Source organism: Arvicanthis niloticus, chromosome 4 (genome assembly GCF_011762505.2).
Source record: "Arvicanthis niloticus isolate mArvNil1 chromosome 4, mArvNil1.pat.X, whole genome shotgun sequence".
Lineage (NCBI taxonomy): Eukaryota > Metazoa > Chordata > Mammalia > Rodentia > Muridae > Arvicanthis > Arvicanthis niloticus.
Window position 1 is genome coordinate 68819492 of NC_047661.1, and position 27776 is coordinate 68847267.

The following is a 27776-nucleotide window of genomic DNA, read 5'->3' on the forward strand; positions in this document are numbered from 1 at the left end:
GGGGCCCGGAGTGAGCACTGCCAGTTCAAAGCTGGCAGCCTCACTTGACCTTGGAGCAGGAAGTCACAGCCAGAGCAACAGGCACCAACAATGGTGTGTGAGGTACACTTTACTGACATGACAGGTTACCCCAGGACAGCCCTCTTCCCTCTGTCTTGTCCCCAGCTTGTGTGAGATCACATGCGGGAATTCCTTTCCTCATCCTCATTCTCCAGTAGGTATGCCGGACGGTAGACGGGGTGTCCTCCTGGGCTCAGGCACTTCAGGGCTGGATTCTGTGTTGTGTTTTCCCGACTCCCCAGTGATGTGTACCTGGAATGTTGAAACCGGAGCACGTGGCTGATGCATGGGCTCTCTCTATCCCAGCATCCTCTCGCCCTAGCCCCTCAACAACCTTACCCTCTGTCATACAGGATGCAGTATGGGACAAACAGCTGCCGCAGAAACTCCCAGATGTTTCTGTAGGTCCAGTCCTGGGAAATGACAATCAGTCACTAGAACTGTCCTCAGCCATACCTACCACGGGCATCTTGGGAAGGGGCCATCCCAGGTACTTTTGTTCCCACGGCTTTGAGGAAGGCTTGGTATCTGGATCTCGAGTGCACCTGGCTCTATGTGGGCTAAGTAGAGAGACAGAGAACGTCCTTACCCTCTGCCTGATTCAGTTCCCAGGCACCTACCCCTGTGGTATAAACTCTACACAGATGGTGAGGGCTGTCTTTAAGCCTAGAGCTTTCGGTCATGGTAGAAGTGTGTAGCCACATGTTGTCTCATAGTGCAGGATTTGAAATGTGGCTAGGATAACTTAAGAGGTGAGTTTGGGGGCTGGAGAGATGGCCCAGAGGTTAAGAGCACAGCTTGCTCTTCCAGAGGTCCTGAGTTCAATTCCTAACACCCACATGGTGACTACAATCATCTGTAATTGTACCCCAGAAGAGGGTACTAACTCCCTCTTCTGGTGTCTTCAAGCACCTGGTGTGCACATGGTAGCCAGACATGCATGCAGGGAAGACACCCATACACATAAAATATTGGCTTAATTCTTCTTCTTCCCTTTCCTTCCTCCTTTTCCTTTCTTTCTCCCTTTCTTCTGAGCAGGGTCTTACTGTGTAGTTCATGCAGTTGTCAAGATGGCCATCCTCCTGCCTTATCTTCCCACCCGCTGGGAGGTGAGGTGTGTACTAGGCATGTCTTACACATTCTAGGCTGGCCTTTTACTCACCGTAGAGCTGGGAATGACCTTGAACTTCTGTTCTCCCAAGTCCCCAGTGATTTCTACTTAAGAGTAGTGATGGTCAGGCTTGGGCAGGCATGGTGGTAGAGACTGAATCCTAGGCTTTGTGCATCCAGGGAGGCCCTTCACCAGCTCAGCTACATCCTGGTGTTATGTGGTGCTAAGAATTGAACCTGTAGCTTTGTACAAGTTAGGCAGAGACTCACCCGAGCCCATCCCTAGCCCTTAGAACTGATTTTTACATTTTATCTAATTTAAAAAATGACATTATGAATCACATGCCATAAATTTCATCTTTTTTTTTTTTTTTTTTTTTTTTTTTTTTTTTTTTTTTTTTTGAGACAGGGTTTCTCTGTATAGCCCTGTATAGTCCTGGAACTCACTCTGTAGACCAGGCTGGCCTCGAACTCAGAAATCCGCCTGCTTCTGCCTCCCGAGTGCTGGGATTAAAGGCGTGCACCACTACTGCCCAGCAAATTTCATTTTCTAAAAGTAAATAATTCAGGGTTTTTGTTTTCTGGAGACAGGGTTTCAACTAGGCTGGGCTTGAACTCACACAATTCTCTTACCTCAGCCTCTCAGTGGTTTTAATAATTTGTATTTTTTTCTTTCTATTTTTGAAATAGTGTCTCACGTCTAGACTGGCCTTAAGCTATGCAGGCAAGGTTGTCCTTGAACCTTAAAAAAATTGTATTTATTTGTGTTTTGGAGGGAGGCAGGGAATGTGTGAGAGTCAGTTTTCTTCTGCCATACTGGCCCTGGAGATAAAAGTGAGGTCATCAGGCCTGGGAGCAAGTGCCTTTACTGGCTGAGCCATCTTACCAGCCCTCGTCTTGAACTTCTAATTCTCCTGAAGGCTGACCTTTTTTTTTTTTTTTTTCTTCGAGACAGAGTTTCTCTGTGTAGCCCTGGCTGTCCTGGAACTCACTCTGTAGACCAGGCTGGCCTTGAACTCAGAAATCCGCCTGCCTCTGCCTCCCAAGTGCTGGGATTAAAGGCGTGGGTCACCACCGCCCGGCCCTGAAGGCTGAACTTACAATCATGAGTACATGGTTGTCAGGTGCACTGAGTAAGCACCACACCAAACAAACTACATCCTCAGCCCCATAATGTGTATTTCAGTTCAATTACAATTCAAGTATGGACAAATGACTACTCTCATATTGGACAGCACAGGCCCAGGTCACTGTTTTGTCCACAGTGAAAAGCACAATGCCTGCCACTGAATTAGTGCTCAGTTTAATTGGTTAAAAGGATGAATGACCAGCACTGCCTGCCTTGGGAGACTGGGTGTCTTGGGAAGGGACAGGGACAGGGACAGGAGGTAGTCAGTCCTGTCTCATTACCAGCAGCGGGTTGATACGCATAAATGAAGGCCACCCAGGGTCGGTGGGACTGAAATGGCTGAGGCTACAGGAGTAGGGGTCAGTCCGTCGAGTGCCCATCAGGACAGCCTCCAGCTGGGGGTGCTTTTCCTGAAGCTCACCCAGGGCCTGCTTCATGTTACCCTCAGCTTCTAACACCCGCAGATTATACCTTAGGGAGGAAGAGAACAGGGATGAGGATCAGGGTAGACTCTCCCAAGGCCCTCTGCGAGCCCAACCCTCTAGGTCCCAATACCTCTTGATGGTGTCCTGCAGAAACTGTTCCAACTCAGGGAAGGGCGAGATGCTACGAATGTACAGGATCTGGAGAGGTTTTGGAACATCAGGAAATTTTCTGGGGAGAGTAAGGATCCATAGACTTGCCAGTATGGAGAAGAAAATTGCTCTCCAGGGAGCTCAGTATTCTCTTTGGCCCCTGGGACCAACACCCATACTCTCTCCCTTTTCCTTATCCTTTCCATCCAGGAACTCAGACCCATTTCCTGAGAAGCCCACTCTGATCTCTTATCCCTTTGTTTTCAGACAGGGTCTTGCTGTGTAGCTCAGGCTGTCCTGTAATTCATTATGTCACAGCAGGTGTGTGCCGGTTTGTCTAGTTCATTCTAATCTCAAACCCAAGCATCAGTTCTTTTATTACAAGATTTAAAAACTCCCCTTGCCCTGAGGAAAAAACTGGGTTTCACTGGCTTTTTATGTTGTCCAGGCTAGCCTCAAATCGTAGCAATCTGCCTCTACTGCCTCTGTTGAGGCTGAAGGGATGCACCACCACAGCCAGCTGAGAATTTTTTTTAAAGATGGGGCTTTAAAACTCATGGGCCAAAGAGTTCATTCAGCAGTTAAAAGCACTTGTTACTCTTGCAGAAGATCTGGGTTCTATTCCCAGAATTTACATGGTAACCCACAACCATCTGTAAGTCCTGGCACTGAGGATCCAACACCCTCTTCTGACTAACGCACATACTAGGTGCTTACACATAGAAAACACTCCCTAGGCTAGCCTCCAGTTCCTGAGCTCAGATGATGCAACCTCACTTCCTGACTGCTGGGACTGCAACCATGCCAGGTTCTATGATTGCCAGTAAATCTCACCTCCCCAGCTGGACCTGTTGAATTCCCTGTGGTTGACTACACACCTAGACTTGAGGTTAGATATATGCCAGATGTTCAATAAATACGGGGGAACGGCACTGACTGATCACCTAGCTATCTTCCTCCAGCGCGCCACCTGCGTACCCCATCGCTCTGCTTTCTGGGATTGGGAGCTGGAGAGGTTTCAAGGTCTTTCTGAGGCCTTAGCTCCCAGGGGTCGGCTTACCTCTGCACAGCAGCATGGAAGAGGTGCAGGAGGGCAGTGCAGTCCTTCCCCCCGTTGAAGCCCACACAAAGCTGGGAGAGGTGGTACTGAGCCAGCGCAGTCTCAATGGTCTGTAGGGCACCTGCTACCTTTTTCCCCAGACAAGACCCTGCCATGCAGGCAGGGAAGAGAATGTCAGTTAGGTATATATGGCTGTAAAAGAACTCATGTGACCCTTGCTTAAAGACTTTCACTACTGTCCAGGTGTTCTGGGATTAAATCCAAACCCTTCCATGCTGTTCTGCATTGTCTGCCTCTGCCTGCTCTTCAACCCCACCTCACATGACCATGGTTTTAGTCTTTCCTCTGGGGCAGGGACTGAGGGCTGGGAGTATGGGCTGCTCTGGCTTCCCTTCGTCTTCCGCAGCTCCGGCTTCCAGCTAGTCTCTTTCCATATTTGCTTTTGCCTACCTCCAGGTGCAACCAAATCCCCATCTCTCAGTGTTCCTTATTTGTCCAGAGAACCCTTCTCCCCTAGATCAAAGCTGGTATCTCTGGTGTGGAATTCTGGAATCCACTTCAGAATCATGTCTCACCTCTAACCACTGGCTTACCAGCTAACCTGTTTTGTAGAGCACACCAGTTCTGACAAGCTATACCAACCCTGACCCCCAGCACAGCGCTGGTGAGAGGAGGTGTCAGTAATTATTGGGAGCATGAATACATCAACAGAGACTCTTCCACCTTTTCCTGCATCTGTGGGAAGCCCTCTGAAAGCATTATTAAACCTAGAGGAGAGCCCAGACTCTGATCCCCACGGCTTTTCCCAAGGAGACTCCTACCTGACTCAGCGAGTTTGTACACAGCCTCACTAGCCTTCTCAACAGCATCAGGCAAGTAGGGGACCAGTGATCCCTGGGGCAGACGTGCAGTCAGATAGGCCAGACATTCCTCCAAGGGTTCTTTTTCCTCAGAGTCTAGAATCAGCTTCACCTGAAAGTAGTTGCTGCTCCAGTCAGGGTAGGAACCCAGGTTAAGCCTACGCCCAAAGTGGGCCTGAGCCTCCGACAGGATGGGGGCAATAGAGCCCTCAGACGCAGCCACATACAACTCCTTCAGGTGGAACTGTACAGCTGTGTTTTGGAACAGTCCTTTCAGTCCCTCCAAAACTCGTCGCAGCAGCTCAGGAATTCCTGGGAAGAGGTAGACATTTCGGACAGAGACCAGCGGGAATCTGAAAGGCTGACCAGTTCGAGGATCTGTACCGTAATGCAGACGGGCAGAGGAGGGCACCATCGACAGCTTCTCCCAACCCTCTCCTCCTAGGGTTTTGATGGCTTCTTGGAGCTCAGGATGTGGTTTGAGCTCCTCCCCAAAAGCCAGTGCCACTGCCTCAAAGGTAACATCGTCATGCGTGGGGCCGATGCCCCCCGCGGTGAGGACATGAGTGAAGCGCCTGGAGAAGGAGGTGACCTCAGATGCAATGGTGGCTACTTCATCAGGTACAACAGAGACTCGGCAAACCTGGACCCCCAGGGAGCGCAGCGTCCGGCAAAGAAAGTAAGTGTTGGTATCTTGTGTGTGTCCCTAGGGATTGGAGGAAGGATGAGACTGTCAGGGCAGATGGGGAGGTAGCTACATCTATCTAGTGATAGAGTGTTGGGTTTTGGAGGGCAGGCTGCCAGGGAGCCTGGAACAGGAGTAAGAATGAGAAAACTCATTTGAATGTAGAGAAGAGGGGATTCTCCTTGGGGCTACTTGGCTATCAATAAGACCTTCTTTCTTTCCCTTGGTGTCTTTGGTTCTGCTGCTGGCCTCATCTGCCAATGAACATTGGGTTTCTCAGCCACTGCTCTCTCCCTGCCGGTGCATGTCCAGCCACAGGCTGACTGCAGCTCCCCCACCTCCTCTGGGTACTCAGTGCCTGGCTAATTCTGGCAGCCTCACCACATCCCTGGTTATTTTGCTCAGTGGCATCCCAGGCGCAGTCATAGTCAGTTAGGCTTTTCATTTTTGTCAATTCCACTTCTAAAACCCCCCCATCTTCTCTCCTCCACATCCTCACTTCCTTACATCTTTCTCCTGGTTGGTGCTGACAGCCTCTGGGCCAGCCCCTAGACCCCCACCTCAAGCCCTCAGCCCCCAGCCTCCCACCTCCAGCCCCTACCCCCCAACCCCACCTCTCAGTGTCCCACCCCCTTGCCCTCAATCTTGCTCCACTATGTTCTGCTACCTGCCCCCTAAGTCATCTTTTTAATGCATCACTGTGTTCCCTGAATCACTGCTGTGCTCAGAAACATGTTGACTCTAATTGCATACAGAATAAAGTTCAAATTCTTTTGCAATCATTAAAGCTGGCTGGCTATACTGTGTGCCCTGTCTTCTTTCCTAGCCTTAACTTCTACTTCTCTACAGACGGATGAGTAGCTAAAGAGTTTATGTTGGACCCTGTCTCAAAGTAAAATAAATGAAAAGCTTGTGTTCTGGAGCTGAAGTGCTGACTTAGAAGCCAAGAATGCTTGCTGCTTTTCCAGAGGACCCAAGCTTGGTTCCCAGACTGGTTGGGCAGCTCATGACAGCCTTAAGTCCCACTCCAGGGAATTGGACTCTGAGTTCAAGGCCAGTCTGGTTAACATAAAAAAAGAGTTCTAAGCCAGCCAGGGATACCCAGTCAGACTCTGTCTCAGAAAAAAGTTTGTGCTCTGGAGTAAGGAAGAATTGGGCTAGAATTCTGTCTCTACCACTATTTTTCTTTTTATTTATTTTGAGACAAGGTTTCTTTGTGTAGCCCTGGCTGTTCTGGAATTGGCTATGTAGATCAGGCTGGCCTCAAACTCACAAAGATTCATTTGCCTCTGCCTCCCAACTGCTGGAAGTAAAGGCATGTGTCACCTTGCTCCTAGGACTTTGTAGGCTTATGTTCTTGGTAAGTTTCTTAACCTCTTTGAGGCTGTTTCTTAATCTATAGAGATCTGTAATAAAAACCCCAACTTCACAGAGTCTTTGGAGTTTGTAAGGCCACATGTAATGTAGTAAGTGCAGACCAGCCTCTGGTAGACACTAAAAAAGACCAGGGTAACTATTACTGTTACCAACCTATGCTTGCCACATCCTCAACAACACCCTGACCATTCAGAATAGAGTCCTTTCTTCTAGTACCTTCCTTCTAGCTCACCTATCCAGTCTGCTGAGCTCCTTGAATAACTTCCAAACACGAGGGATACATATTACATACACCTGTGCTTCCTCTACTTGCTCTGCATCCTGTAACTTGTTATGTGGCTACTCTGCCCGCCATAATATTTTGTGGCAAGTTGTAGGAAAGTTACTACCCATCTTTCAACAGGAAAAACTCAAGGGGAGGGTCACTTTTCCTCCAATTTGTTAGGACTCACTCCCAGGCCCGACTTTGGCAAGAAAGGGAATTCCCACTCCGGTTTCCCTCCTTTCACCGGAAAGAGAGTCCACAGCAATAGAATGCCACACTCTTTCCCTTTTCCGTTAAGACACACCTTAAGGATCTCATCTCCAACAATGATGATTCCTGCTGTCATGCTTCGTCCTGGTCCCGGGGGCAGTTCAGAGGGTTCAGAGACCCTTGATGCCATGGTCCTGCCCTCTGTGCTCTTTTGCAAGGCTCTCCAGTAGCCACTCAGAACCCCAAATTGGGGCCGTAAGTACTGAGAGGCCGCCAGGTCTACAGGATGCTGGAGGCCATACCCTGAGTACACAGTCCGGAGTTGAGGGAACCTGGAAGAACCAGAAACGACAATGAAGGCGGCAGGAGTGTACCTTCTTCCTTCTTAGAGGAAGGAAGGCTCAATCTTCTTTAGTCACCTTTACTCCGGCCTCTTTAATGTACTCTTAAGCCCCAGGTTCCTAAAAGCGTCTCGATTCCTATTCCTTTAAAAGTGCCATGTTCTTCCAAGACCTATCACTTTAGATATTTCCGTCTGCCGAGCAGGTCTAAAATTTGCCCCATCTTGGGTATCTGCACCTTTAAATGTCTCTTCTCTTCGGATCACCTGTCCCTTTAAATGTCTACCTTATTCTGGGCCTCAGGGTCCCTTTAAATACATTTCTTTCCTCCCTCCGCCACTGACCAGGACTCAACCTACTTCTGCACCCTTTCTATCCCGAAATCTGTTTTTCTCACCAGGCTTCAGATCACTGACTGATCTCTTATCATCCCACTTCTATTCTGCCCCCTGTACAGGGTCATTCGCTCTTTCCTTTCCGCATGTCCTAGGATAGCTTCCGTACTCAAAGTCCCGCCTTACAATGCTTCATGTTGATTGGTTATTCTGGCTGTCGCTCACCCTTACCAATGGTCCTATTGGTCTAGCCGGCAATCGATCACGCGCCGCTAGGCGCTAAAGGAAATGCTAAGTTGTTATTGGCAACACCACGTAGTCATCACTGACCGGAAATAAAAATAGGGGCCTGACCTTAGCCCATGGAGGGCGGGACCTGAAGAGAGTTTGGGACGCGAAAGGAGAATTTTGGGAGGTGCTTTAAGAACTGTCGGGCGCTGCTTTGTAGAACTAGAAGAAAATGAAGGTCTGATTCTGTTTCATTCAAATATTAAAAAACAGTTCAGAGAGAGCCCCAGTATATAGACATGGAAGTAACTTGTTTATACAGATCAGCCTGTGGTCTCGAACTGCCTGGGGAGTGGTGGGATTCAAGGCGTGTGTTATTACTCTTTGTTGCATCACATTTCTTTTTCTGTCTCTCTCCCTCTCTCCTCTTTCGAGATACGGTTTCTCTGTGTAGCTTGGCTTTCCTGGAATTCACTTTGTAGACCAGGCCTATTAACTCCTCCTGCCTTCCAAATTCTGGGATTAAAGGCGTGCGCCGCCACCGCCAGGCTTTGCCTCTTAAATTTGAGGGATCAAGGTGGGTTCAAGAGATCTTCCCGGCCGGGCGGTGGTGGCGCACGCCTTTAATCCCAGCACTTGGAAGGCAGAGGCAGGCGGATTTCTGAGTTCGAGGCCAGCCAGGACTACACAGAGAAACCCTGTCTCGAAAAACAAAACAAGAGATCTTCCCGTCGGAGTCTGTGAGCCAGGCAGCCCAAGATAGTGTGCAAGCTGGGGATCTATTTTGTGGCAGAAAGAAGATGATGAAGACGATATTATTAGCATTGACAATAGGATGTGAGCTGCAGGGTGTGGAACCTTCGTATGTTTCTAATATAAACTGAAAAACTACTTAAGCCTCTTTGACATTAAAAACCCTTTCCTGCCCCACCTGTCTTCAGAACATCACTTTTCAGTGATGGGTTCCTATAGAGGGGAAGGTAGGGATATAACATCCTATCTCATTCCTATTTCAGTGCCCCTCCACCCTTTGCTTTGCTGGGGGAAAATAGCTTAATCATCTGGGATTTAAAAAAGAAAGAAAGAAAGAAAGAAAGAAAGAAAGAAAGAAAGAAAGAAAGAAAGAAAAGGCAGCTTTTACTATTATTGTATGACTGGGAGGGTGGCAGTGCCGCAGCACGCATGTGGAGGCCAGAGGACAGCTTTCTGGAGTCCCTTCTCTTCTTTACGTGGGTCCTGGGATCTAACTCACATGGTCCAATCTGAGTGGCTAAGCCTACCTGCTGAGCCGCCTCACTATCTCTGGATATTATGGTATGTAAATTAACTTGGAGGCGTGCTAAACCACAAGTGGTCATATTTTACTCCACAGAGTATTTTCAACTAAATATGCTCTTGTTACATGTGGGGAACATGTTGGCAACGTGGTAGAGCACTGATCTAACACGGGGAGGATCTGGATTCTTATCCCAGGACTGCAAAAGAATTATATATTATTGGATACAAATTCAGAAAGGTGAAGGAGTGCTACACTATCTTAAAATGCTACAGTGAATGTTAAGACCAGCCTTAAGTAGTAAGTCCTGTGGGGTTTTCTTAGTTTAAAAGGAAAAAAAAAAAAAAAAAAAAACCAGCTAAAAAGTGGGTGGGCAGGGGAATGAATGTGATCAGAACGTATTATATACTTGTTTGAACACTTAAACTGGGAGTGGTGATACACACCTGTAATCTTAGCACTTAGGAGGCAGAGGCAGGTAGATCTGAGTTTGAGGCCAGCCTGGTCTAGAGTGAGTTCAGGCCAGCCAAGGCCACACAGTAAGATCCTGTCGCAAAATGAGCCAACAGTAATAATTTTAAAAAGAATATATTAATAAGCAAAAAATATCACCAAAACCACACCAAACATCCACTTGCCTAATGACTTACTGCCTAACATGCGGTATTTTTTTTATTGTATTAAAAGTGCTATCTGGCCGGGCGGTGGTGGCCCACGCCTTTAATCCCAGCACTTGGGAGGCAGAGGCAGGCGGATTTCTGAGTTCCAGGCCAGCCTGGTCTACAGAGTGAGTTCCAGGACAGCAGGGCTACACAGAGAAACCCTGTCTCAAAAAACCAAAAAAAAAAAAAAAAAGAAAAAAAAAAGTGCTATCTAACTTCTTCCTAAGCCAATGTTCTAAGTTAAGTGCTTGGTAGAACCACTAAACTTTTAACACATCAGTGAGCCCATTTCTCAGGATCCCATGGAACTGTGTGCCCAGAGCCTGCACTTTGAACATTTCCTGGTGATGAGGATGCCTTTGAGTTTGTGAGAGTTGATGGGGCTGGAGAGATGATTCAGCAGTTAAGAGGACTTGCTTGTTAGCCTAGGCCTGGCTCTGATGCCCAGGCACCACACGGTGAACACATGTATGTGAGGACAATGCTGGTACATACAATATGAGCCTGAAGCTAGGCATAGCGGTGTAAAGCTTCAATCTCAGCACTTAAGAGGCAGAGGCAAGGCCAGTCTGGTCTACACAGTGAGAGCCTGTCTCAAAACCAAATACATCTTAAAAAAAAAAGTTTTAAAATATGATAGTTGAACTAAAAATAAGACTTGAACATCAGTGGCAATCTCTCACGTAAGGAAATGAAAAATAACTTGAAGACAAAAGAATTCAAACATGGAGTGGGTTTGTGTGTGGCCACATGCCAGAGCACACGTGTGCAGTCAGAGAACTTACAGTGCAGCTCTCCTTGCACCAGCGGGGCAAATGGTGGCAGGAGTACCCTTTGCAAGAGCAACCAGTACTCTGTCACTGAGCCATCTCTCTTCCCCTCAAACACCTTAAAAAAAAAAAAAAAAAAAGATTTATTTTATGTATGTGAGTACATTGTGGTTCTCTTCAGACACACCAGAGGACATCGAATCCTATTACAGATAGTTGTGAGCCACCATGTGGTTGCTGGGAGTTAACTCAGGACCTCTGGAAGAGCAGCCAGTGCTCTTAACCTCTGAGCCATCTCTCCAGCCCTCAACTACTGTTTTTTGTTTTCTTATTCTTTTTGTTTTTTTTTCTTTCTTTTTTTTAAAGATTTATTTATTTATTTAATGCATATGAGTACACCACCATTGCTGTCTTCAGACATACCAGAAGAGGCACCAGACCCCATTACAGATGGTTGTGAGCCACCATGTGGTTGCTGGGAATTGAACTCAGGACCTTTGGAAGAGCAGTCAGTGCTCTTAACTGCTAAGCCATCTCTCCAGCCCCCCCCCGCTTTTTTTTTTCAAGACAGGGTTTCTCTGTGTAGAGAACTCAGAAACCCACCTGCCTCTGCCTACTGGGTTTAAAGGTGTGCGCCACCATTGCCTGGCTCTCAACTACTGTTCTTAAACAGCTAGTTGGTATATTTTTTTTCTCAAAGCTTACTACCGGCTTGACATTCTTACACTCATCTACACTCCAGAATTTTATCCTAAAATTCTATTTTATTTATTTATGAGTATACTGTGACTGACACACCAGAAGAGGGCATCAGATCCCATTACAGATGGTTGTGAGCCACCATGTGGTTGCTGGGAACTGAACTCAGGACCTCTGGAAGAGCAGTCAGTGTTCTTAACCACTGAGACATCTCTCCAGCCCATTTTTTAAACCTATGGGTGAGAGTATATGCCAGGTGTTTGGTCTCTGTAGAGAGCAGAAGACAGTATTCAATTTCCTGGAGCTGGAGTTGCAGGTGGTTGTGAGCATTCCAACATGGTTGCTGGGAATTGAACACAGTCCTTTCAAAGAGCACTGGTGCTTTTTTTTTTTTTTTTTTTTTTTTTTTGGTTTTTTGAGACAGGGTTTCTCTGTGTAGTCCTGGCTGTCCTGTCCTGGAACTCAGAAATCGGCCTGCCTCTGCCTCCCAAGTGCTGGGATTAAAGGCGTGGGCCACCATCTTACTTCCCCCCCCCCCCCCCCCATTAAACTCAGGCAGAGTCACCTGAGGAAAGTGGGATTCAAACCGGGAGAGACAGAGCAGAGGGCACGGGCTCACCCTCTGCAGGCAGCTACCTTAGCCACTGTGCCACCCAACGCTGGCTTAGCACTGGTGCTTGTATTTGCTCAGCCTTGTCTTCAGCCCACGCCAAAGGATTACTCTAGGAATGACTTTGGTGGTCTCTGTACTTGAAATCCAACTCCAGCCCACGCCAAAGGATTACTCTAGGAATGACTTTGGTGGTCTCCGTACTTGAAATCCAACTCCAGTCATTACTCACAGAGGCTGGAGTCCTATGTAGGTACTAATCCCTCTCCCATGTCTTTGCATGCTCCTCAAATGTTGGGACTGTGTGAAACAGTTCATCTGCTTTGATGAGACAAGGCTTTCCGTATAAAATCAATATCTTAGGCTAGTAATCAGTGAAATACATTTCAGTGCATGTTTTTACAGCAAGTGCAATTAAAACGGATTATAAATTAATTATTGCAATATTCACCTAAACCTCATTACTGCAGAGAGCCAAGTTTCCATTACCTACCGGAAGGGCATGGAATCACAAGGGCATGGAAGTCAATCACCTTGGTTGTAGGAGGACAGATGGCTCAGAGGGAATGAAGGGGTGAGGGCATACAATGCACAGGGAATAGGACGATCTTATAACCACAGCATTAAGATTATAAAAAAACTTCCTTTAATCAGGCTTGCAACATGGAAGAGATTTGTCAGATAAAATGGAAAGTTTCCAATACACTGAAACATAATCCGTAAGTCATCATAAATACAATACCCAACAGTAAAAACCACAACAGCAAATTCACGCCATCCTTGTAACAGCCATGATCTGATTTCATGTGCTTCTGACAGATGCAAATATGGCCTGCAGGATACAGAGCACACAAGGACTTTGAGGTCACACTCATCTGACAGGGCTGTGGCATTGGTGGCTCTACTCCAGAAGCAAAGCAGGTACCAGCACATTCAAACAGTGTATCCTTTACATATCAAAGTGAGAAATAAGAAAGCAACATGGTCACACTATCAGAAAGATGGCAGGGAATGAGGACAACTGTGTAAAGCTCGAGGCCGAAAGGTGGCTCGTCGGCTTCATTTCTTTGGCTTCTTGGGCAGTGGCCGCCGGAACAGTAAGATGTGAGGTTCTGAAAGAATCAGTAAAATCTATTAAAGAAACTCCCAGCACACCGAGCAGTTGACAGTGCATGCTACTGTGCAGTGCAGTGCCACTCAAATTTCATATTGCGTGCAGGTGGACGCAGTCCCGAAAGCCTTTCTGCCACGTATAGAAGTGTTAGTTTTTTTCTGTTGTTTGTACGGCCCCGTGTGTCCTTTATTAGTTTTACCCAGCAGCTGAGCGTCTGGTGTTTTACCAAGAAATAGAATAATTGCATTTGCTTATTTGGAACACATCTAATGATTTGCAGGGGCCATAATGAGGGTATATGTGGCTTTAAAGAGTCTGCTCTGCCTCAATGGGAGGCTGCAGTTGTTTCTTTCTAAGCAGGCTCATCCCCCATCTTTCTACCTGTCTTACTAATCTTGTCACTCTGGTCCCTTTGCATATTGAATACGGGAAAGACTCATCAATGAATGACGTCCTCTTCCTATCGCTCTGCTTTGTAAACTTCCTCCAGACAGAGATGATGCCTTACATTTACTCCACTGACCTGGCTCATGGATCATATAGTGGACCCATCCCTGACTTTGTTGAACGCCGAGATTTCTCCATTCAGATTCAGACATCAAATGGGTTTTGGGGACCAGCTTGGCTATGTCCTTGGGCAACATGACATGCCTGTAACAGAAACATGGGATGTGAGTGAGGATTGTTTCAGAGCTAGCAGTCTGTCAGACACTGACCTACATACAAAGAGAAGCAGAGAAAGAAAAAGTGCAGAGTGTGATAAATATGCCATGATTTGGCACTCAGGGATATGGCAGTAGGATTACCAACGGGGCTTCAGAGAATCTGTGAAAATAAATAACTAGCCCTGTGTGGTGGTGCACTCCTTTAATCCCAGCACTTGGGTGGCAGAGGCAGGCGGATCTCACAGGCAGCCTGGTCTACAGGGCAAGTTCCAGGACAGCCACAGCTGCACAGATAAACCTTGTCTCAAAAACACAAAACCAAACAACAAAAGAAACAACAAACAAACAAAATAAAGAAAGCAAAATAAAAACACCCACAGGTTTTATACATTTCCATAAAAGTTAATAAAAACACAAATGAACAATTTGATGGATGTCTGCCTGGGTATGAGACACTGATGGTATTTGTTTCTCCTTTGACTTCACAGGCCTTACAGTCCTCTAGCTGATAACCATTCTACCCGCTCTAGGACTGTGTGGAGAGGAAAGGTCTGTTATGGAGTAGGGTATTGAACACGTATGAGGATAAACATGTAAATGTTCGTACTTCTAAGGGATGTGCTTGCTGTGATACTTGGAAAATTCCAAGCTTTCCCAACCAAAAGTTTATGACAAAAAATTACCTGACTTGACTCAGACTACCTCAAGTAGACTCACTTCATCACGCTCAATGAAGAAATGCTTCCTTTGTAGTAATAACATGAGCCCTCTCCTCCCCAAATTGTAGTCCAAATGTCAGAAAAGAACTTCCATCCTAAGGGGTCCTAGGCACACAATTGTGACTTCTATGAACAGAATCAAAACAACAACAAAACCAACCAACCAACCAAAATGAAACCCAAACAAACACTCTCTTTAAACAAAAATGCCACTGCTAGGCTAGACTTACAGCTTCTTGGGATAAAGCCACTCATTTCTCCAGCCATGCAAATGCTGTAAGTGTAACATTGTTACACATATGGAAAACAGCTGAGTACAAAAGCTACCTGGGTCTAGAAGGCATGTGGTTGTTTATCCCATCCAATAACAAAGCAGCCCTACAGGTTTGGTTTCTGAGACCCAGGTGACTGTCAGTACAACCCTATGGGGTTTTTCTTGCCAATAAAAGATGGTTGTATTTGTCAATAACACCCCAGTTCTCCAGGGTGTCTGAAGTAGGACACGTTTAGAGAGACACAGAAAAGCTAGCTTAGACACAGAAAAGCTAGTTTTCATTTTATGTTCTCTAAGGAGAGAGAATACAAATTAGGAAGTATTACAAGTGATACAGATCAGTGTAATGAACCTCTGTAGAAGCTTGTCTTCCCCTCATCTTCGATTTAAATTCATGGGCATGGCACTTTCACACATGCTTGCATATTTGGTGCAAGAATTTCTTACAGTTCTTGGCCGACAGGCAGCATTTTGACTCTTTATTCCATGGATTTTTAAGTCTGTCCTAGGCACTGGCCATACATTACTTTGCACTTTATTGTCTTGAGACAAGGTTCCATTCTGTAGCCTAACTGGGCTGGACCCTGGGACAATCCTGCAGCCTCAGCTTCCAGAATGCTGAGATTAAAGGTGTGAGCTACCATACCAGCTTACCTTGCACCTTAACAGAACACTTGAAACCTCTATGCACGCCATTAATGCTCACGTATTTTAAAAGTATCTACCTACGTCCACCGTCTTCATGCCACTCCAAGTCCTGTAAACTCTTATCTAAAACAAGGCTGACAACCACTCTTCTTTTTCATAAACTAATAACCGCCAACATTGAGGCTTTCTTAGAACTGTCCTTTCATCGAGAGCATGAAACTTTCAGCTCTGCACTGGCTACCTTCTTTCTCCTAGCAGACTGAAATTTCAGTAACGTAGCAGTTCCTATTGGGGAAATTAACTTGCCACAACAAAGTTGTGTTAGTGATGTGAATTCCCAAAGGCGAAACTGATCTGAACTACAACACGCTTCTATTAACAGCCGGCTAACTCCAAATTCTCTTTCATTGTTTTACAACCCCCAGTCCACTTTTAGCGCATGTGCTTCGCACACACTCCCACCCCCACCCCACGCTCCCCTAATCTCTTGCGCACGCGCCGCCGGTTCTACACTGTTTCCCCCTCCCCCCCATTCCCCGCCTTCCCCTTCGGCCTAGGTAACTAACTCCTCGTGTGCTCTCTTTTGTCAAGGCGCACAACCTGGCTGTAGTCCCCGTGCCGGCACTAACCGGTACTCGAACTCCTCGTCGTCGTATTTGTCCGAATAGTAGATTTGTTTGTGAGACATGACTGCTCTGCCCGAGGGCGCTCAGCCCCGCGCTGCTGGCCTCCAGACAACTCCCAGCAGCACGCGCTCCCACCCTCTTTGGCCTTCCTTTCAAACACACCGCCCGCACTTCCTATTGGTCTCTTCGGCCGAAGGCGGGACAGTTCCATTTTGAAGTCTTCGATTGGCTTGCATTGGCAAGTCGTAAATGGAGAGCAGCGCTCAGGTTTCTGAAGAATGAGCTGGGTCAAACTAGGATTCTTATTGGCTCTCACTGCGCCTCTTGAGCTTGCTCGCACAGTCATTGGCCAGTCTTGGAAAGCAGACGAGTAAAGGAGGGACGGAGAGGTAGGGGGTCAGGGGTTAGTGAGGCCGGAAGTGAGTGTAATAAAGTTTGTCTGGGGAGGCCCAAGCCGGGAGGAAAGTTGGGGCGGTGACTTAAGCAGACAGTTGCGTGATCCGGAACCAGATCGGCCCGCGGTGCGGTGCGGAGACTCCATGCGACCCTGGTAAGTCTAGACTTTCTCTCTGTGGCGACCCACTCCTCTTCCACCCCGGAACCCCTCTCCCAGGTCTCTACTTCCGGTCTTGCTGTATAAGTCCCGCCCCCTGAGACCCCTCTCCGGAAGTCCCACCTTCCAACTTCAAGGGGCTCCCTGAACCCCGACTTGTCTCTTATCGCGACCACACCCTGTGGTCTTGCTTCCCTGGGAATCCCACCCGCAGATATGTTTCCCACCACCATAAGATTAGTCTTTCTAGTTCTCTGAAACTGCCTCTTCAGGATCTCGGCTAAACCTAGTCTATCAAAAGCCAGGCTTCCAAAAGAGGGAAAACCTTGCTTTTGAAAGAACGATTTGACTTTGTAGAAGTGACGCCTCTCTGGGACCCCGCCCCTTTGGGACCCGCCCCTTCCACTGTCCACGTCTGATCCTGGGAATGGGCCGCACTTCTTGTTAGGGACCTGGTTCCCTCTGGACTCTCCTTCCTGTTGGGCTTGGGTCCGTGCTCAAGTCCCGGGTCTTAAATTCCGGACGTTTCATCCGCTTCTATATTCCTCTCCTTTTTTTAAGCCTTGGGCTTAATTTTCCTGAGCTCTGGTGCTCATAAGGTGGAAGGTTGAAATTTGTGGTTTTAAGGAGTAAGCTTATTGGCAGCGTCGTTTCTCCCTCCCGTAACCTCTGAGAGTGAGTTAAGTTGAAGGGGCTGAGTTTCGTTTACGGATGGACAGTGGATGAAGGACTGGCTTTTCTCGAGACTCTTGACTCCGCTTCTTTGTGGGGGCAGACCTCATCCCAAAGACAGCCATAGATGGCACCTTCCCATGCCTGGATTGGACTAAGTATTGATTTGTGTGAGCCTAACAGGAGTGAAAGTTTTTCTGCTGTCAGAAGAAAAAACTTTTGGAGACAGGAGTAGGGGTTCGTGTCCTTTCCGTTGTTTTTACGAGACCCCTCCCCCTAACCAGTTACTCTAGTTTGGCCTTCTTCCTGGTCCCACTTGCCTAACCTTCCCTGCTGGAAACATTCCTGAGGCTTTCCGCCATTTCCTGCTATTTCCTGTCCCTCCAGCTTCCTCCCTGCTGTGCTGAGGTGTTTAACCCGGCTCTCCTGCCCCCACTACCTAGCCTTTGGTTCAGTAGGCAATCTCTACAAAAACTTAAAGTCTCATGTTTACTTTTTCTTCCAAATGTGCACACCTGTTGATCATTCCTGGCCTTTGGATATGAAAGCTCCCACGGAAAGCCATTTCTCAAGATGACATCATGATGTGTGTTTGTGTGTCTGGGAGTGTAAGGCTGTGGCAGATTTTTTTCCTCTTGTGCCTAAGAGCTGAGGATTTAGCAAACAGAATGACAGATTTTTTTTTTTTTAGGAAGAGGAGTGGTGTTCAGTAACAGCTTTCCTGGGATGGGAACTAAAGACAGGTGAAAGAATGAAGCATGGTATTTAACCTGCTTTAAGAGCTACTACTTGGAAGGCAGAGGCAAGTGATTCGCTGTAAGTTCGAGGCCAGCCTGGTCTACAAAGTAAGTTCCAGGGCAGTCAGTGTCATTACACAGATAAACCCTATCTTGAAAAACAAAGAACAACAAAAAAGTATATATTACTTCTTGTATTTGGTTACTTTTTTGTTTTAAGGGAATAAAACGGTAGTTTACCCTGGAGCTATTTTGATTGGTCACTTTAACTTCCTGAATGGCCTTTAGCAGAGCTGTGGCAGGAAACTGTGGGCAAAGAAATAAGGGTTTGGTATTCTTATGCACTTATGGCCAGATTCCAACTTCTGATATCCCTTTCTCCTTCCTGTCTTTATTAACACAGATTTGTTTATGGCCCTATCGTCCATTTGTGGCTTGTAGGCACCAGTTCGGTTTGTTTCTTTCTCCCACCTCCAAGGCCAACTTCTCTACTAGTGTGAGGTGCACTGTCAGCTGGGGTACGCAGTCTTTGAGGAGTAAAAGTTTATCTGTAGGTCCAAGGGGTGGCAGGATCTCTCTATATCCTCTGAGGCATTCCTCACTACGCCTCTGGGAAAGCCTCTCTCCCACCCCTAAGTCTGTTGGTTCTTGGTGACTTGTATAAACAGGCTTGGTCTAGCTCTTGCCTGGTACCCCCCAGATGCACCACCCAAATTGGCCTTTATTCCAATTTCAGCTTTGTTTTTCCTCTTGGCCTCACACGACATCCATTGGGACTACTTTCCCTCCCTGGTTCTCTGGTCCACAGCTGTTGTGGTGGAGGATGCTAATGGCCCAGGTTCCCTCGAGTTACCACTTCACTCACTGTATGGTGGGGGTGGTCTGGGCTAGGGGGTGAGGGATTCACGTCTTCAGCCAGGACTGGAAAGGAAAGGCTAAACTCTGGGGGGTGATTCCCCACTAGGCGCCCAGAAGCTTTTGTTTCCTTCCTATCCCTCCCCATCTTCCTGCTCTCTTTGGCTTGCCCATGTCGGTTTGGACTTGTCCAGTTTCTCTTAACTCCTTCCTTTCTTTTTTCTCTTTTGCTTATTCTTGCATCTTTCTTTCCTGCACGGCACCTCCTTTTTCCCAGACAGATTACTAGCTGTTTGTATTGGACTAGGGAGAGTGGCCTGGCTAGCACAAAGTGTGCGGGGAGGTGTCCCAGCCCCTCTGAGCCTGTGAGTCAGCACTGTCCTGGGGATTGGTCTCTCTCCTTAGTTCCCCGCCCCTAGGGAGGAGCCAGTAAGCTCTGGGTCCAGCCTGTACTTCTCAGCCAGAAGAGGTTTCCTAGCTGGGCTGGGCAAGGATGTGGTCTGAAACTGTCTAGGTCTGAGTTGGGAGAGCAGAGGTCACTTGTCCTTCGCCTCCCCAGGTCCTCTGTCATCACCGGGCTGCCGAGGTCAGACTAGGCTAAGGGCCTGGGGATGCCCCCTGCCTGGCCCCCTTGCCTGAATTGGCAGGGGGGCCGGGCCGGGCAGCAGCCCCCTTCTCACCCCAGCCATGGATCTTCTACCCCCCAAGCCGAAGTACAACCCACTTCGGAATGAGTCTCTGTCATCGCTGGAGGAGGGCGCTTCAGGGTCTACCCCACCGGAGGAGCTGCCTTCCCCATCAGCCTCATCCCTGGGACCCATTCTGCCTCCTCTGCCAGGGGACGATAGTCCGACTACCCTGTGTTCCTTCTTTCCCCGGATGAGCAACCTGAAGCTGGCCAATCCTGCTGGGGGGCGCCTGGGACCTAAAGGGGAGCCAGGAAAGGCTGCTGAAGATGGGGAAGGGAGTGCAGGGGCAGCCCTTCGGGACTCAGGCCTCTTGCCCCTCCTCCAGGACATGAACAAGCTGAGTGGAGGCGGCGGGCGCAGGACTCGGGTAGAAGGGGGCCAGCTGGGGGGCGAGGAGTGGACCAGACACGGGAGCTTTGTCAATAAGCCCACACGAGGCTGGCTGCATCCCAACGACAAAGTCATGGGACCTGGGGTTTCCTACTTGGTTCGGGTGAGTGCACATCCCCCTTTCCATTCCCTCCCATACCCCTTCCAGTTCCTGTGCTCACTCCAGGTTTGCTGGGACTTCCTGCTCTTCACCTAGCAACATCTGTGCCATTCTCTTAGTTCTTAGACCTGGTGCCTTCCTTCTCTAGTTCTCTACCCTTAATTTAGCCTGTGAGTCTTCTGCCTTTCTTCCTTCTGTCCCCACCCCCAGTTTACACAATACCCAAGCACATCAGAAGCTTTTAGTAAAAATTGAATAAAAATGACTTCTTGATTCTTCCCTCAAGACTCCTCCCTTTTCCAGAGATGTCACTCCATCCCACCCAGTGCCTGCTACTCCTCTCAAAGTCTCTCTATGGTGCACGAAGGTCCTCTTTTGTGGTCTTTCTTTTCTCTTTCCCTCTTGCCTTACACCTATGGGTTGGTAGCCCCAGGCTGTAGGAAGGCTATTTCACCTTTACTCTCCTTAGGGACTAAGGACTACATAAGGCAAAACCCTGGAATCTTCTGTAAAGGGCTGGCAAGTGTGGGGTGGGGGAGGGGGCAGCTGATCCATTCTTCCCTTCTTCCCTTACAGTACATGGGTTGTGTGGAGGTCTTACAGTCAATGCGAGCCCTTGACTTCAATACCCGGACTCAGGTCACCAGGTTAGTGGGACGGCGGGTATATTACTGTAGTCTTAGGATTACTGAAGTTACAGAAGTCTCAGTAAGGGGGAGGAGGAAGTTGGGCATTTTGTGGTGGTGCTGATGGTGACTTCTCATGGGTGGTCAGAGAATTGAAAGTTACAGAAGTAAATCTGACTGAAAAGAGCCAGCTCTGGTCTGGAGCACCACCTTACCTGTCTATCCAGCTTTGGAGATTGTGGGAAGATGGACTAGAAAAGGCAGGGGTAGAGGGTTGCTAATGCTTTGGGGAAGGGAATGGAACGTTCGGTAGCTGGGAAGAGGTGGGGCTATAGCCATTGAGGCCTTAACCCAATCAGCCAGGAAGCGGCCCCTCGGTGTCATCAAATATTAAAGGCCTTTAATTCAATCCACCACGACAAAGAGCCTGGAGTGCTCTGGGAATCTGGCCTGGTCTTCCCTTCCCCCAGCTCTGTGGCAGCCCCAGCAGGGGAAGGCCTGTAGTGGGTCTGAATACTCCTGTTTCTCTAGGGAGGCCATCAGTTTGGTGTGTGAAGCTGTGCCTGGTGCCAAAGGGGCGACAAGGAGGAGAAAGGTATATGTGGTTGTTGGGACTGGGTGATTGGAGGCAGGGGGAGGCACGTGCAGGGCAAGTTTGAAGAAGACAGTGTTTCCTCATGCTGGGAAAGCTGAGATTCTGAGACTCTGGGCCCTTTCCTAGCCTTGTAGCCGCCCACTCAGCTCTATCCTGGGGAGGAGTAACCTGAAGTTTGCTGGAATGCCAATCACTCTCACTGTGTCTACCAGCAGCCTTAACCTCATGGCGGCAGACTGCAAACAGGTGGGTAGGGACCGAGCATCAAGCGGGGCTCAGAGGCCAAAAACTTGGGAGTGCTCAGGAACAACTGGAGAGTAGGGGAGAAAGAAACTAGAAAGCTTGAAGACAGTGACACCTTTTATTCCAGCACTCAGGAGGCTGAGGCAGGTGAATGCCTTTGAGTTCCAGTCAGGGCTACATAGTGAGACCTTGTACCTCCCCCCACCAAAAGAAGACCAAGAGACTGAGCCTGGGGCTCCAAGGCTCTCTGCTGGGGTGGGGTCCACTCGGAGCCCTGAGGCTGCCTGACATTTACCATTCCCTTCCTTCTCCATCCCCGCCCTTATCAGATCATTGCCAACCATCACATGCAATCTATCTCATTCGCGTCTGGTGGGGATCCGGTGAGTTGGGGAACAGAGGAAAGACGGGTGGGGAGGAAGAGACTAGGGACTGAAAAGATGCTGGCTAGGGGCTGGGTGTGGTGGCGCACTCAAGGAGCAGATAACTCTCTTGAGTACCAGGACAGCCGTGGCCATGCAGAGAAATTCTTCTTGAAAAACCAAAAGAGGGAGGGAGAGAGAAGATACTGGCTAAGGAAGTAGGGCGCAAGGATTGTGAACTATCTGAAGGACAGTCCTAGTGGGTCAGGGTTGTTAGCTCTAGCTAACTGGTCTCCTGATCTATCCTCTCAGGACACAGCTGAGTACGTTGCCTATGTTGCCAAAGACCCTGTGAATCAGAGAGGTGAGGCCTGTGGGCAGCACTGGGTGGGGCCAATTATCTGAGAAGCAAGCGTGATCAGTTACACTCTGTAGGGCTATCCTGGGAAGGACTGGGGGTGGGGCTCCCGCCCATGTGTCCTCCCAGCACCCTGCCTCAGCGCTCATTGCCCATCTCCACTGTGTCCAGCCTGCCATATCCTGGAGTGTCCTGAAGGGCTTGCTCAGGATGTCATCAGCACCATCGGGCAGGCCTTTGAGTTACGCTTCAAACAGTATCTCAGGAATCCACCCAAGCTGGTCACCCCCCATGACAGGTGAGCTGGTGGAAGACAGTGAGGCAACTCTTGAGCCTCAGACTGGTGTTGGGTTTCTTCCCATGCTTGACCCTGCTTCCCTCTTCTACCATGTTATCTCTTCAGTGGCTCAGTGAGAAAGTGAAGGGCCATACCTGCTGCAGGGACAGCTTCTTCCTTTTGTTTGCCTAGGATGGAGTTATATTCCAGCCCTTCCCACTAGACTGCTTTTTCTGGCTGGCTGAACATTTAATTCTTAAGTTCCTCATTTTTGGCCTATCCATGTGTTCTCGTACACTTTGGTTTTTCTTAAAGATTTATTTTCATTTTATGTGTATGTGTAATTTACTACATGTGTACAAGTGTATGCAGTGCCTATGGAAGCCAAAGGAGGGTGTTGGATCTCCTGAAAGTGGAATTACAGGTGGTTATGAGCTGCCATGTGCCTGCTGGGAACCAAACCTGGGTCCTCTGCAAGCTTAGCAGTGTTCCTAACTCCAGAGCACCTTACTCCCCCATTCATTGTTCTGTGTTTTCCTGCCTCTGAAGGTTATTAAGACTCTGGATTGTAATCATGCCTTTAATCCCAGCACTCAAGAAGCAGAGTCAGTGGGATCTCTGAGTCTGAAGCCAACCAGGGCTACACAGAGAAACCAACAAAAAGGAGAAAAAGGAAGAAAAGAAGGGGGGGGGAGAGGAAGAATGAGAGAGGAAGAAAAATACCTGGTTTAAGAGAATATCTTTTTCTTTTTTGTACATGCGTGTATGCATTTGGGACATATGTGTGCACGTAGAGGTCTGAAGTTGATGTCAGGTGTCTTCCTCTGGTGCTTCACACTTATCGAGGCAGGATCTCTTTTTGAACTGGAGCTTGCCAGATATAGTTAGCAACAACCAGCTTGCTCTGGATCCTGTCTCTGCCTCAAGAGTGCTGGGATTATAGGTGGCCACCATTGTACAGGTGGCCTGGCTTGTACATGGATCCTGGTGATCTGAACTCTGATCCTCACACTTGATGAACCGAGCTATTTCCTAAGTCCCAGCATCTCTTACCTGAGATCCCCAGGCTTCTTTCTTCAGGTCTCACGAGATAAACAGTGTAGCCACCAGGGACTTTGTACGTGGAATCATTCCAGATATCCCCTTTGATAGTGCTTCCATCCCTCTGAGGAGGTAGCATAGCTGTCAAAAGTGAGAGTTTTCAATTCAAAACCAAATGAAATCTCCAATCTATCTCCTTTCAGTTGAGAGACCTTGTATTTCTCTCTCCACCCACAATTTTGATTGCTATTTCTTAAACTGTGGAAGGAATACCAGCCTTATAGGTTACAGCATCAGGCCTCCAAGCCGACCCAGAGTATATGCCTAGTAGGTGCTCACTGTCCTCTGCTCTTCCTGGGTCTCCTAGTTACATATTCACACCCACCTCTTCTCTCCATTCTTCTTTTTTTCAGGATGGCTGGCTTTGATGGCTCAGCTTGGGATGAGGAGGAAGAAGAGCCCCCTGACCATCAGTACTATAATGACTTCCCAGGGAAGGAACCCCCTCTAGGTGGGGTGGTAGACATGAGGCTTCGGGAAGGGGCTGCTCGGCCCACTTTGCCCAGTGCCCAGGTGCCCAGCCACTTGGGAGCTACACTGGTAAGGGGCCAGGATGGAGATGCTTAAGGCCAGGGTGGGAATGGCTGCCTAGGGCCTTGGTCTCACCCAATTTTCTCCTATTATAGCCTATAGGACAGCATGCTGCAGGAGACCATGAAGTCCGGAAACAGATGCTGCCTCCACCACCTTGCCCAGGTGTGAACAGTTTGCTGAAAGGGACAGAGATGAGTACAGAAGGCAGGGCTGGGGTTGATGTCTCTTTTTCCTTAACAGGCAGAGAACTCTTCGATGACCCCTCCTATGTCAACATCCAGAATCTAGACAAGGCCCGGCAAGCTGGGGGTGGGGCCGGGCCCCCAAATCCTTCTGTTAATGGCAGTGCACCTCGAGACCTCTTTGACATGAGTGAGTCTCTTGTGCCCCACCTTTCATTATTCCTTCTTTTCTGCCTGTTCTCTCCTACCTGGCTTTCCACACTGAGTCTGGGTGGATATTGGGCCAGCTCTCTTAGCCATCTCTCTACACCCCTAGAGCCCTTTGAAGATGCACTTCGGGTGCCGCCTCCTCCCCAGTCCATGTCCATGGCTGAGCAGCTCCAAGGGGAGTCCTGGTTCCATGGGAAGCTGAGCCGGCGGGAGGCTGAAGCGCTACTGCAGCTCAATGGTGACTTCTTGGTGCGAGAGAGTACAACCACACCTGGCCAGTACGTGCTCACTGGCCTGCAGAGTGGCCAGCCCAAGCACTTGCTTCTGGTGGACCCTGAAGGTGTGGTAAGTGTGGCAGAGGGGTTGTGGAGGGTGGTAGAAAAAGGTACCTTTTCCTCTCCTATTGCTTTCTAGACTTTCTTTGCTAGAGGCTTTCTGTGGGCCTCCTGTGCTCCGCTGGATACTTGCATCTGCCTGCAGTGGTTCAAGGTTCCTTCCCTGCTATCCTTGAGTCTGAGCTGTGTTCTTTTCAGTTCTGACCAGTCCTCCAGTCCCATTTAAACCCACCAGATCCAGGGAGAGTGCTTACATGATCTGAGCCCCTTTTGCTGGATGAGGAAAGGATGCTAGAAAGGTAGTGATGCCCCATGTCAGTGGTCAGGGGTGGGGACCCCAAATGTCTTCTTGCAAGAGGAGTCAGGAGTCTTCCTGCTCCTTAGTTCAAACTCAGTGGGTTTTTTTTTTTTTTTTTTTTTTTTTAAAAAAAAAAAAACAAATCTAACCTGCCTCACTTCCATACAACCTTTCTTTCTTTTCTTTTTATTCTTTTTCTGAGGGCGTATATGTGGGGGAGTCTAGTCTTGGAACTCATGCTGTAGACCAGGCTGACCTTCAACTCAAGAACTCCACCTGGCCCTGCCTCCCAAGTGCTGGGATTAAAGGCTGTTCCACCACTGCCTGGCTTAGTTTCTTTTCTTTTCTCAGCATTTTTTCCACATTGTTTATTCACTTTTGAGAGACACCAGCTTCCTTCAAGTCAGAATTTTCACTATCAGCTTCCATGATTTCTCGTCTCATTCACCTTCTCCCAGTTCACTGACTGAGTCATTCCCTTCTGTGTGACTGTCTTCTCCATAAATCATGGCTGACCTGGCCCATCTTCCTCAGTCTAGGAGGCTAAGGTCTTACTGAACTCTTCTCTTGAACTGACCTTATTTCCCCGCTTCCCAGGTTCGGACAAAGGATCACCGCTTTGAGAGTGTCAGTCACCTGATCAGCTACCACATGGACAATCACTTGCCTATCATCTCTGCGGGCAGCGAACTGTGTCTACAGCAACCTGTGGATCGGAAAGTGTGATCCTTCTCAGCCTCTCCTAAAGGATGCTCTCCATTCCCTTCTACCGTGTTCTCAACTCACGGGACCTGTGTTTTGTGGGTCTGGCCTTAGGTGGGAATTGGTAGCAATGAGAACATGGGTTTAGTGCCCACTTGAGAGATAGGGTTTCAGTTAGGGGCCTGGGGTAGCATCCTGCTTCTGCCCACACCTCACCAAAGTATTAATGTGCAGAGTGGTCCCTTGTCTGGGCCTTGCCTGTGCCAACCTGATGCCCTTTCCCCCAAAGGGTAGGTTCTTACAATGGAAAAATGCCCTGTGGTGATAGGCCCAGTGGAGCAATTGCCCTTTGGGGGAAGGGAAACAATCTTACCTCTGGTTTACTCCTGGTCTTCAGGGTACCCCAGATCCCTCGTAACATCCTCCTCCCTATGCATCCCCTTAAACTTTGTGCCTTTGACTATCGTAGGTCTGCAGATCCTTTATGCAGAGTTCTCAGGCTCTTCAGATGTGGACAGGGGTGACTGACACCTTGGCTTCTGGAACCCTACCTGTGTCTAGGGAGAATAGGGGCAGGAGTGGCAGCTATCTCCTCTGCCTTTTGGATATGCAGCCCTTAAGAGATTGCCCCAAGCCAGGATTATGGTGGCACACGCCTTTAATCACAGCACTCAGGAGGCAGGAGGATTTGTGAGGCCACCCTGGTCTATGACAGAGTGAGTTCCAGGACAGACAGCCAGGGCAATAGAGAAAGGACCTGTCTCCAAAAACCAAAAAGCGATTACCCCAGAGCCGCCTCCCTGGTGGTAGCAGGGAAGGGGCAGGATTGGACCCGTCTTGCTCAGTGCCTCCTGACTTCAATGCCTTTCCTCCAAGGGGTCTATACATTTCTTAAGCCTGCCCCTCCCATGTTTGCATGTGTGTTATTGTCTACAGCCAAAGTATAGCCCTTACTGTAACTCCATCACGCCTCTTTTTGGGATGGGTGTGTGTAACTGACTTGGGCCTCCAATATGTGTACAGTCAACGTGGGTTTTGTGGAGGCATTGAGACTGAAGCAGTAGACAATCCTCAATACCATTTGCAGGTCTGGAACTGCATTCTCTCTTTTTTAAAAAACATGTATACATTTTAGGGCTGTAGATTTATTTTCTTGTTTTTGTTTTTCGTTGCTGACTTTTTGAGCACAGAATTATGATAATCGATTACATTTATACATCACCTCGTTGACTTTTCCAAACTTTTTTTTTTTTAAACAACTGTTGGGATTTTACTCCCTGGTCTAAGTAGGTCAGGATTTTCCCCGCCCTTTTTCTTTTTCCTCAAGACACCTGAGCAGAAACTTGGCTGAACAGTGTTGTGGGATTATGATGTGATAGCTTTAGATCCTACCTTCTGCTTGCAGGCAGATGCGGCCAGCACAGAAACCTTGCAAGCTGTAGGCTTTCTGGACAAGGAGTGGTCGACTGGTTTTCAATCTTGGCTGTCGCCTAATTTTGGCTTGGATGTCTTATACCAAAGGGAAATAGTCTTCATTAAAGTCCGTATTTCTTCTACCTCGGCCTCTCAACGCCTCTGGAAAGTCTGATTGATGGGGGCTGTCAGTGGGAGGTGGCGGCGGACCCCATTGGGGCTATGTCAAGTGGGCTCCAAGCCAGC

The 27776-nt window shown here is 48.4% G+C and overlaps 3 protein-coding genes across 8 annotated transcripts; 1 reads left to right on the forward strand and 2 right to left on the reverse strand.

Annotated features, from left to right (window-relative positions):
- Positions 1-91: 91 nt before the first annotated feature.
- On the reverse strand, positions 92-4896 carry Flad1 (flavin adenine dinucleotide synthetase 1). Its single transcript, XM_076932769.1, has 6 exons — positions 4756-4896; positions 3935-4062; positions 2855-2953; positions 2581-2770; positions 400-473; positions 92-312 (listed from the first exon to the last, which is right to left on the reverse strand). Exons 1-6 carry the CDS (start codon positions 4801-4803, stop codon positions 177-179), a joined length of 675 nt encoding a protein of 224 aa, XP_076788884.1. The 5' UTR covers positions 4804-4896; the 3' UTR covers positions 92-176.
- Positions 4897-5266: 370 nt separating this feature from the next.
- On the forward strand, positions 5267-27673 carry Shc1 (SHC adaptor protein 1). 6 transcript variants are annotated; one of them, XM_076932760.1, is made up of 14 exons: positions 16683-16848; positions 18215-18368; positions 20130-20297; positions 20871-20941; positions 21452-21515; positions 21642-21761; positions 22088-22141; positions 22433-22484; positions 22650-22776; positions 24210-24396; positions 24483-24552; positions 24631-24762; positions 24889-25127; positions 26013-27673. In XM_076932760.1, exons 3-14 carry the CDS (start codon positions 20133-20135, stop codon positions 26139-26141), a joined length of 1410 nt encoding a protein of 469 aa, XP_076788875.1. In that variant the 5' UTR covers positions 16683-16848; positions 18215-18368; positions 20130-20132; the 3' UTR covers positions 26142-27673. The 6 variants fall into 6 exon arrangements, with proteins under 6 accessions (XP_076788874.1, XP_076788873.1, XP_076788875.1 ...); XM_076932759.1 differs by lacking the exons at positions 16683-16848; positions 18215-18368 and adding an exon at positions 5267-5473; XM_076932758.1 differs by lacking the exon at positions 18215-18368 and having other exon boundaries at positions 16678-16848; positions 19675-20297.
- Positions 12876-16461, reverse strand: Cks1b (CDC28 protein kinase regulatory subunit 1B). The gene is made up of 3 exons (XM_034499711.2): positions 16302-16461; positions 13890-14017; positions 12876-13364 (listed from the first exon to the last, which is right to left on the reverse strand). The coding sequence occupies exons 1-3, from the start codon at positions 16358-16360 to the stop codon at positions 13312-13314; spliced, it is 240 nt and encodes a 79-aa protein (XP_034355602.1). The 5' UTR covers positions 16361-16461; the 3' UTR covers positions 12876-13311.
- Positions 27674-27776: the final 103 nt, after the last annotated feature.

What these genes read in the sequence shown, in the direction of transcription:
- Cks1b (XM_034499711.2), bottom strand. Translation starts at nt 16,360, where the DNA reads ATGTCTCACAAACAAATCTACTATTCGGACAAATACGACGACGAGGAG. An exon ending in GACGAGGAGTTCGAGTACCG is followed by an intron (nt 14,018 to 16,301) that starts GTTAGTGCCGGC and finishes TTTCTGTTACAG; the next exon opens with GCATGTCATGTTGCCCAAGG. An exon ending in CTATATGATCCATGAGCCAG is followed by an intron (nt 13,365 to 13,889) that starts GTCAGTGGAGTA and finishes TGATTCTTTCAG; the next exon opens with AACCTCACATCTTACTGTTC.
- Shc1 (XM_076932758.1), top strand. Translation starts at nt 19,803, where the DNA reads ATGGATCTTCTACCCCCCAAGCCGAAGTACAACCCACTTCGGAATGAG. An exon ending in TGGCGGCAGACTGCAAACAG is followed by an intron (nt 21,762 to 22,087) that starts GTGGGTAGGGAC and finishes CGCCCTTATCAG; the next exon opens with ATCATTGCCAACCATCACAT. An exon ending in TCGAGACCTCTTTGACATGA is followed by an intron (nt 24,763 to 24,888) that starts GTGAGTCTCTTG and finishes CTACACCCCTAG; the next exon opens with AGCCCTTTGAAGATGCACTT.
- Flad1 (XM_076932769.1), bottom strand. Translation starts at nt 4,803, where the DNA reads ATGCTGTTGAGAAGGCTAGTGAGGCTGTGTACAAACTCGCTGAGTCAG. An exon ending in TTCCATGCTGCTGTGCAGAG is followed by an intron (nt 2,954 to 3,934) that starts GTAAGCCGACCC and finishes TACTCTCCCCAG; the next exon opens with AAAATTTCCTGATGTTCCAA. An exon ending in TGCATCCTGTATGACAGAGG is followed by an intron (nt 313 to 399) that starts GTAAGGTTGTTG and finishes TCAACATTCCAG; the next exon opens with GTACACATCACTGGGGAGTC.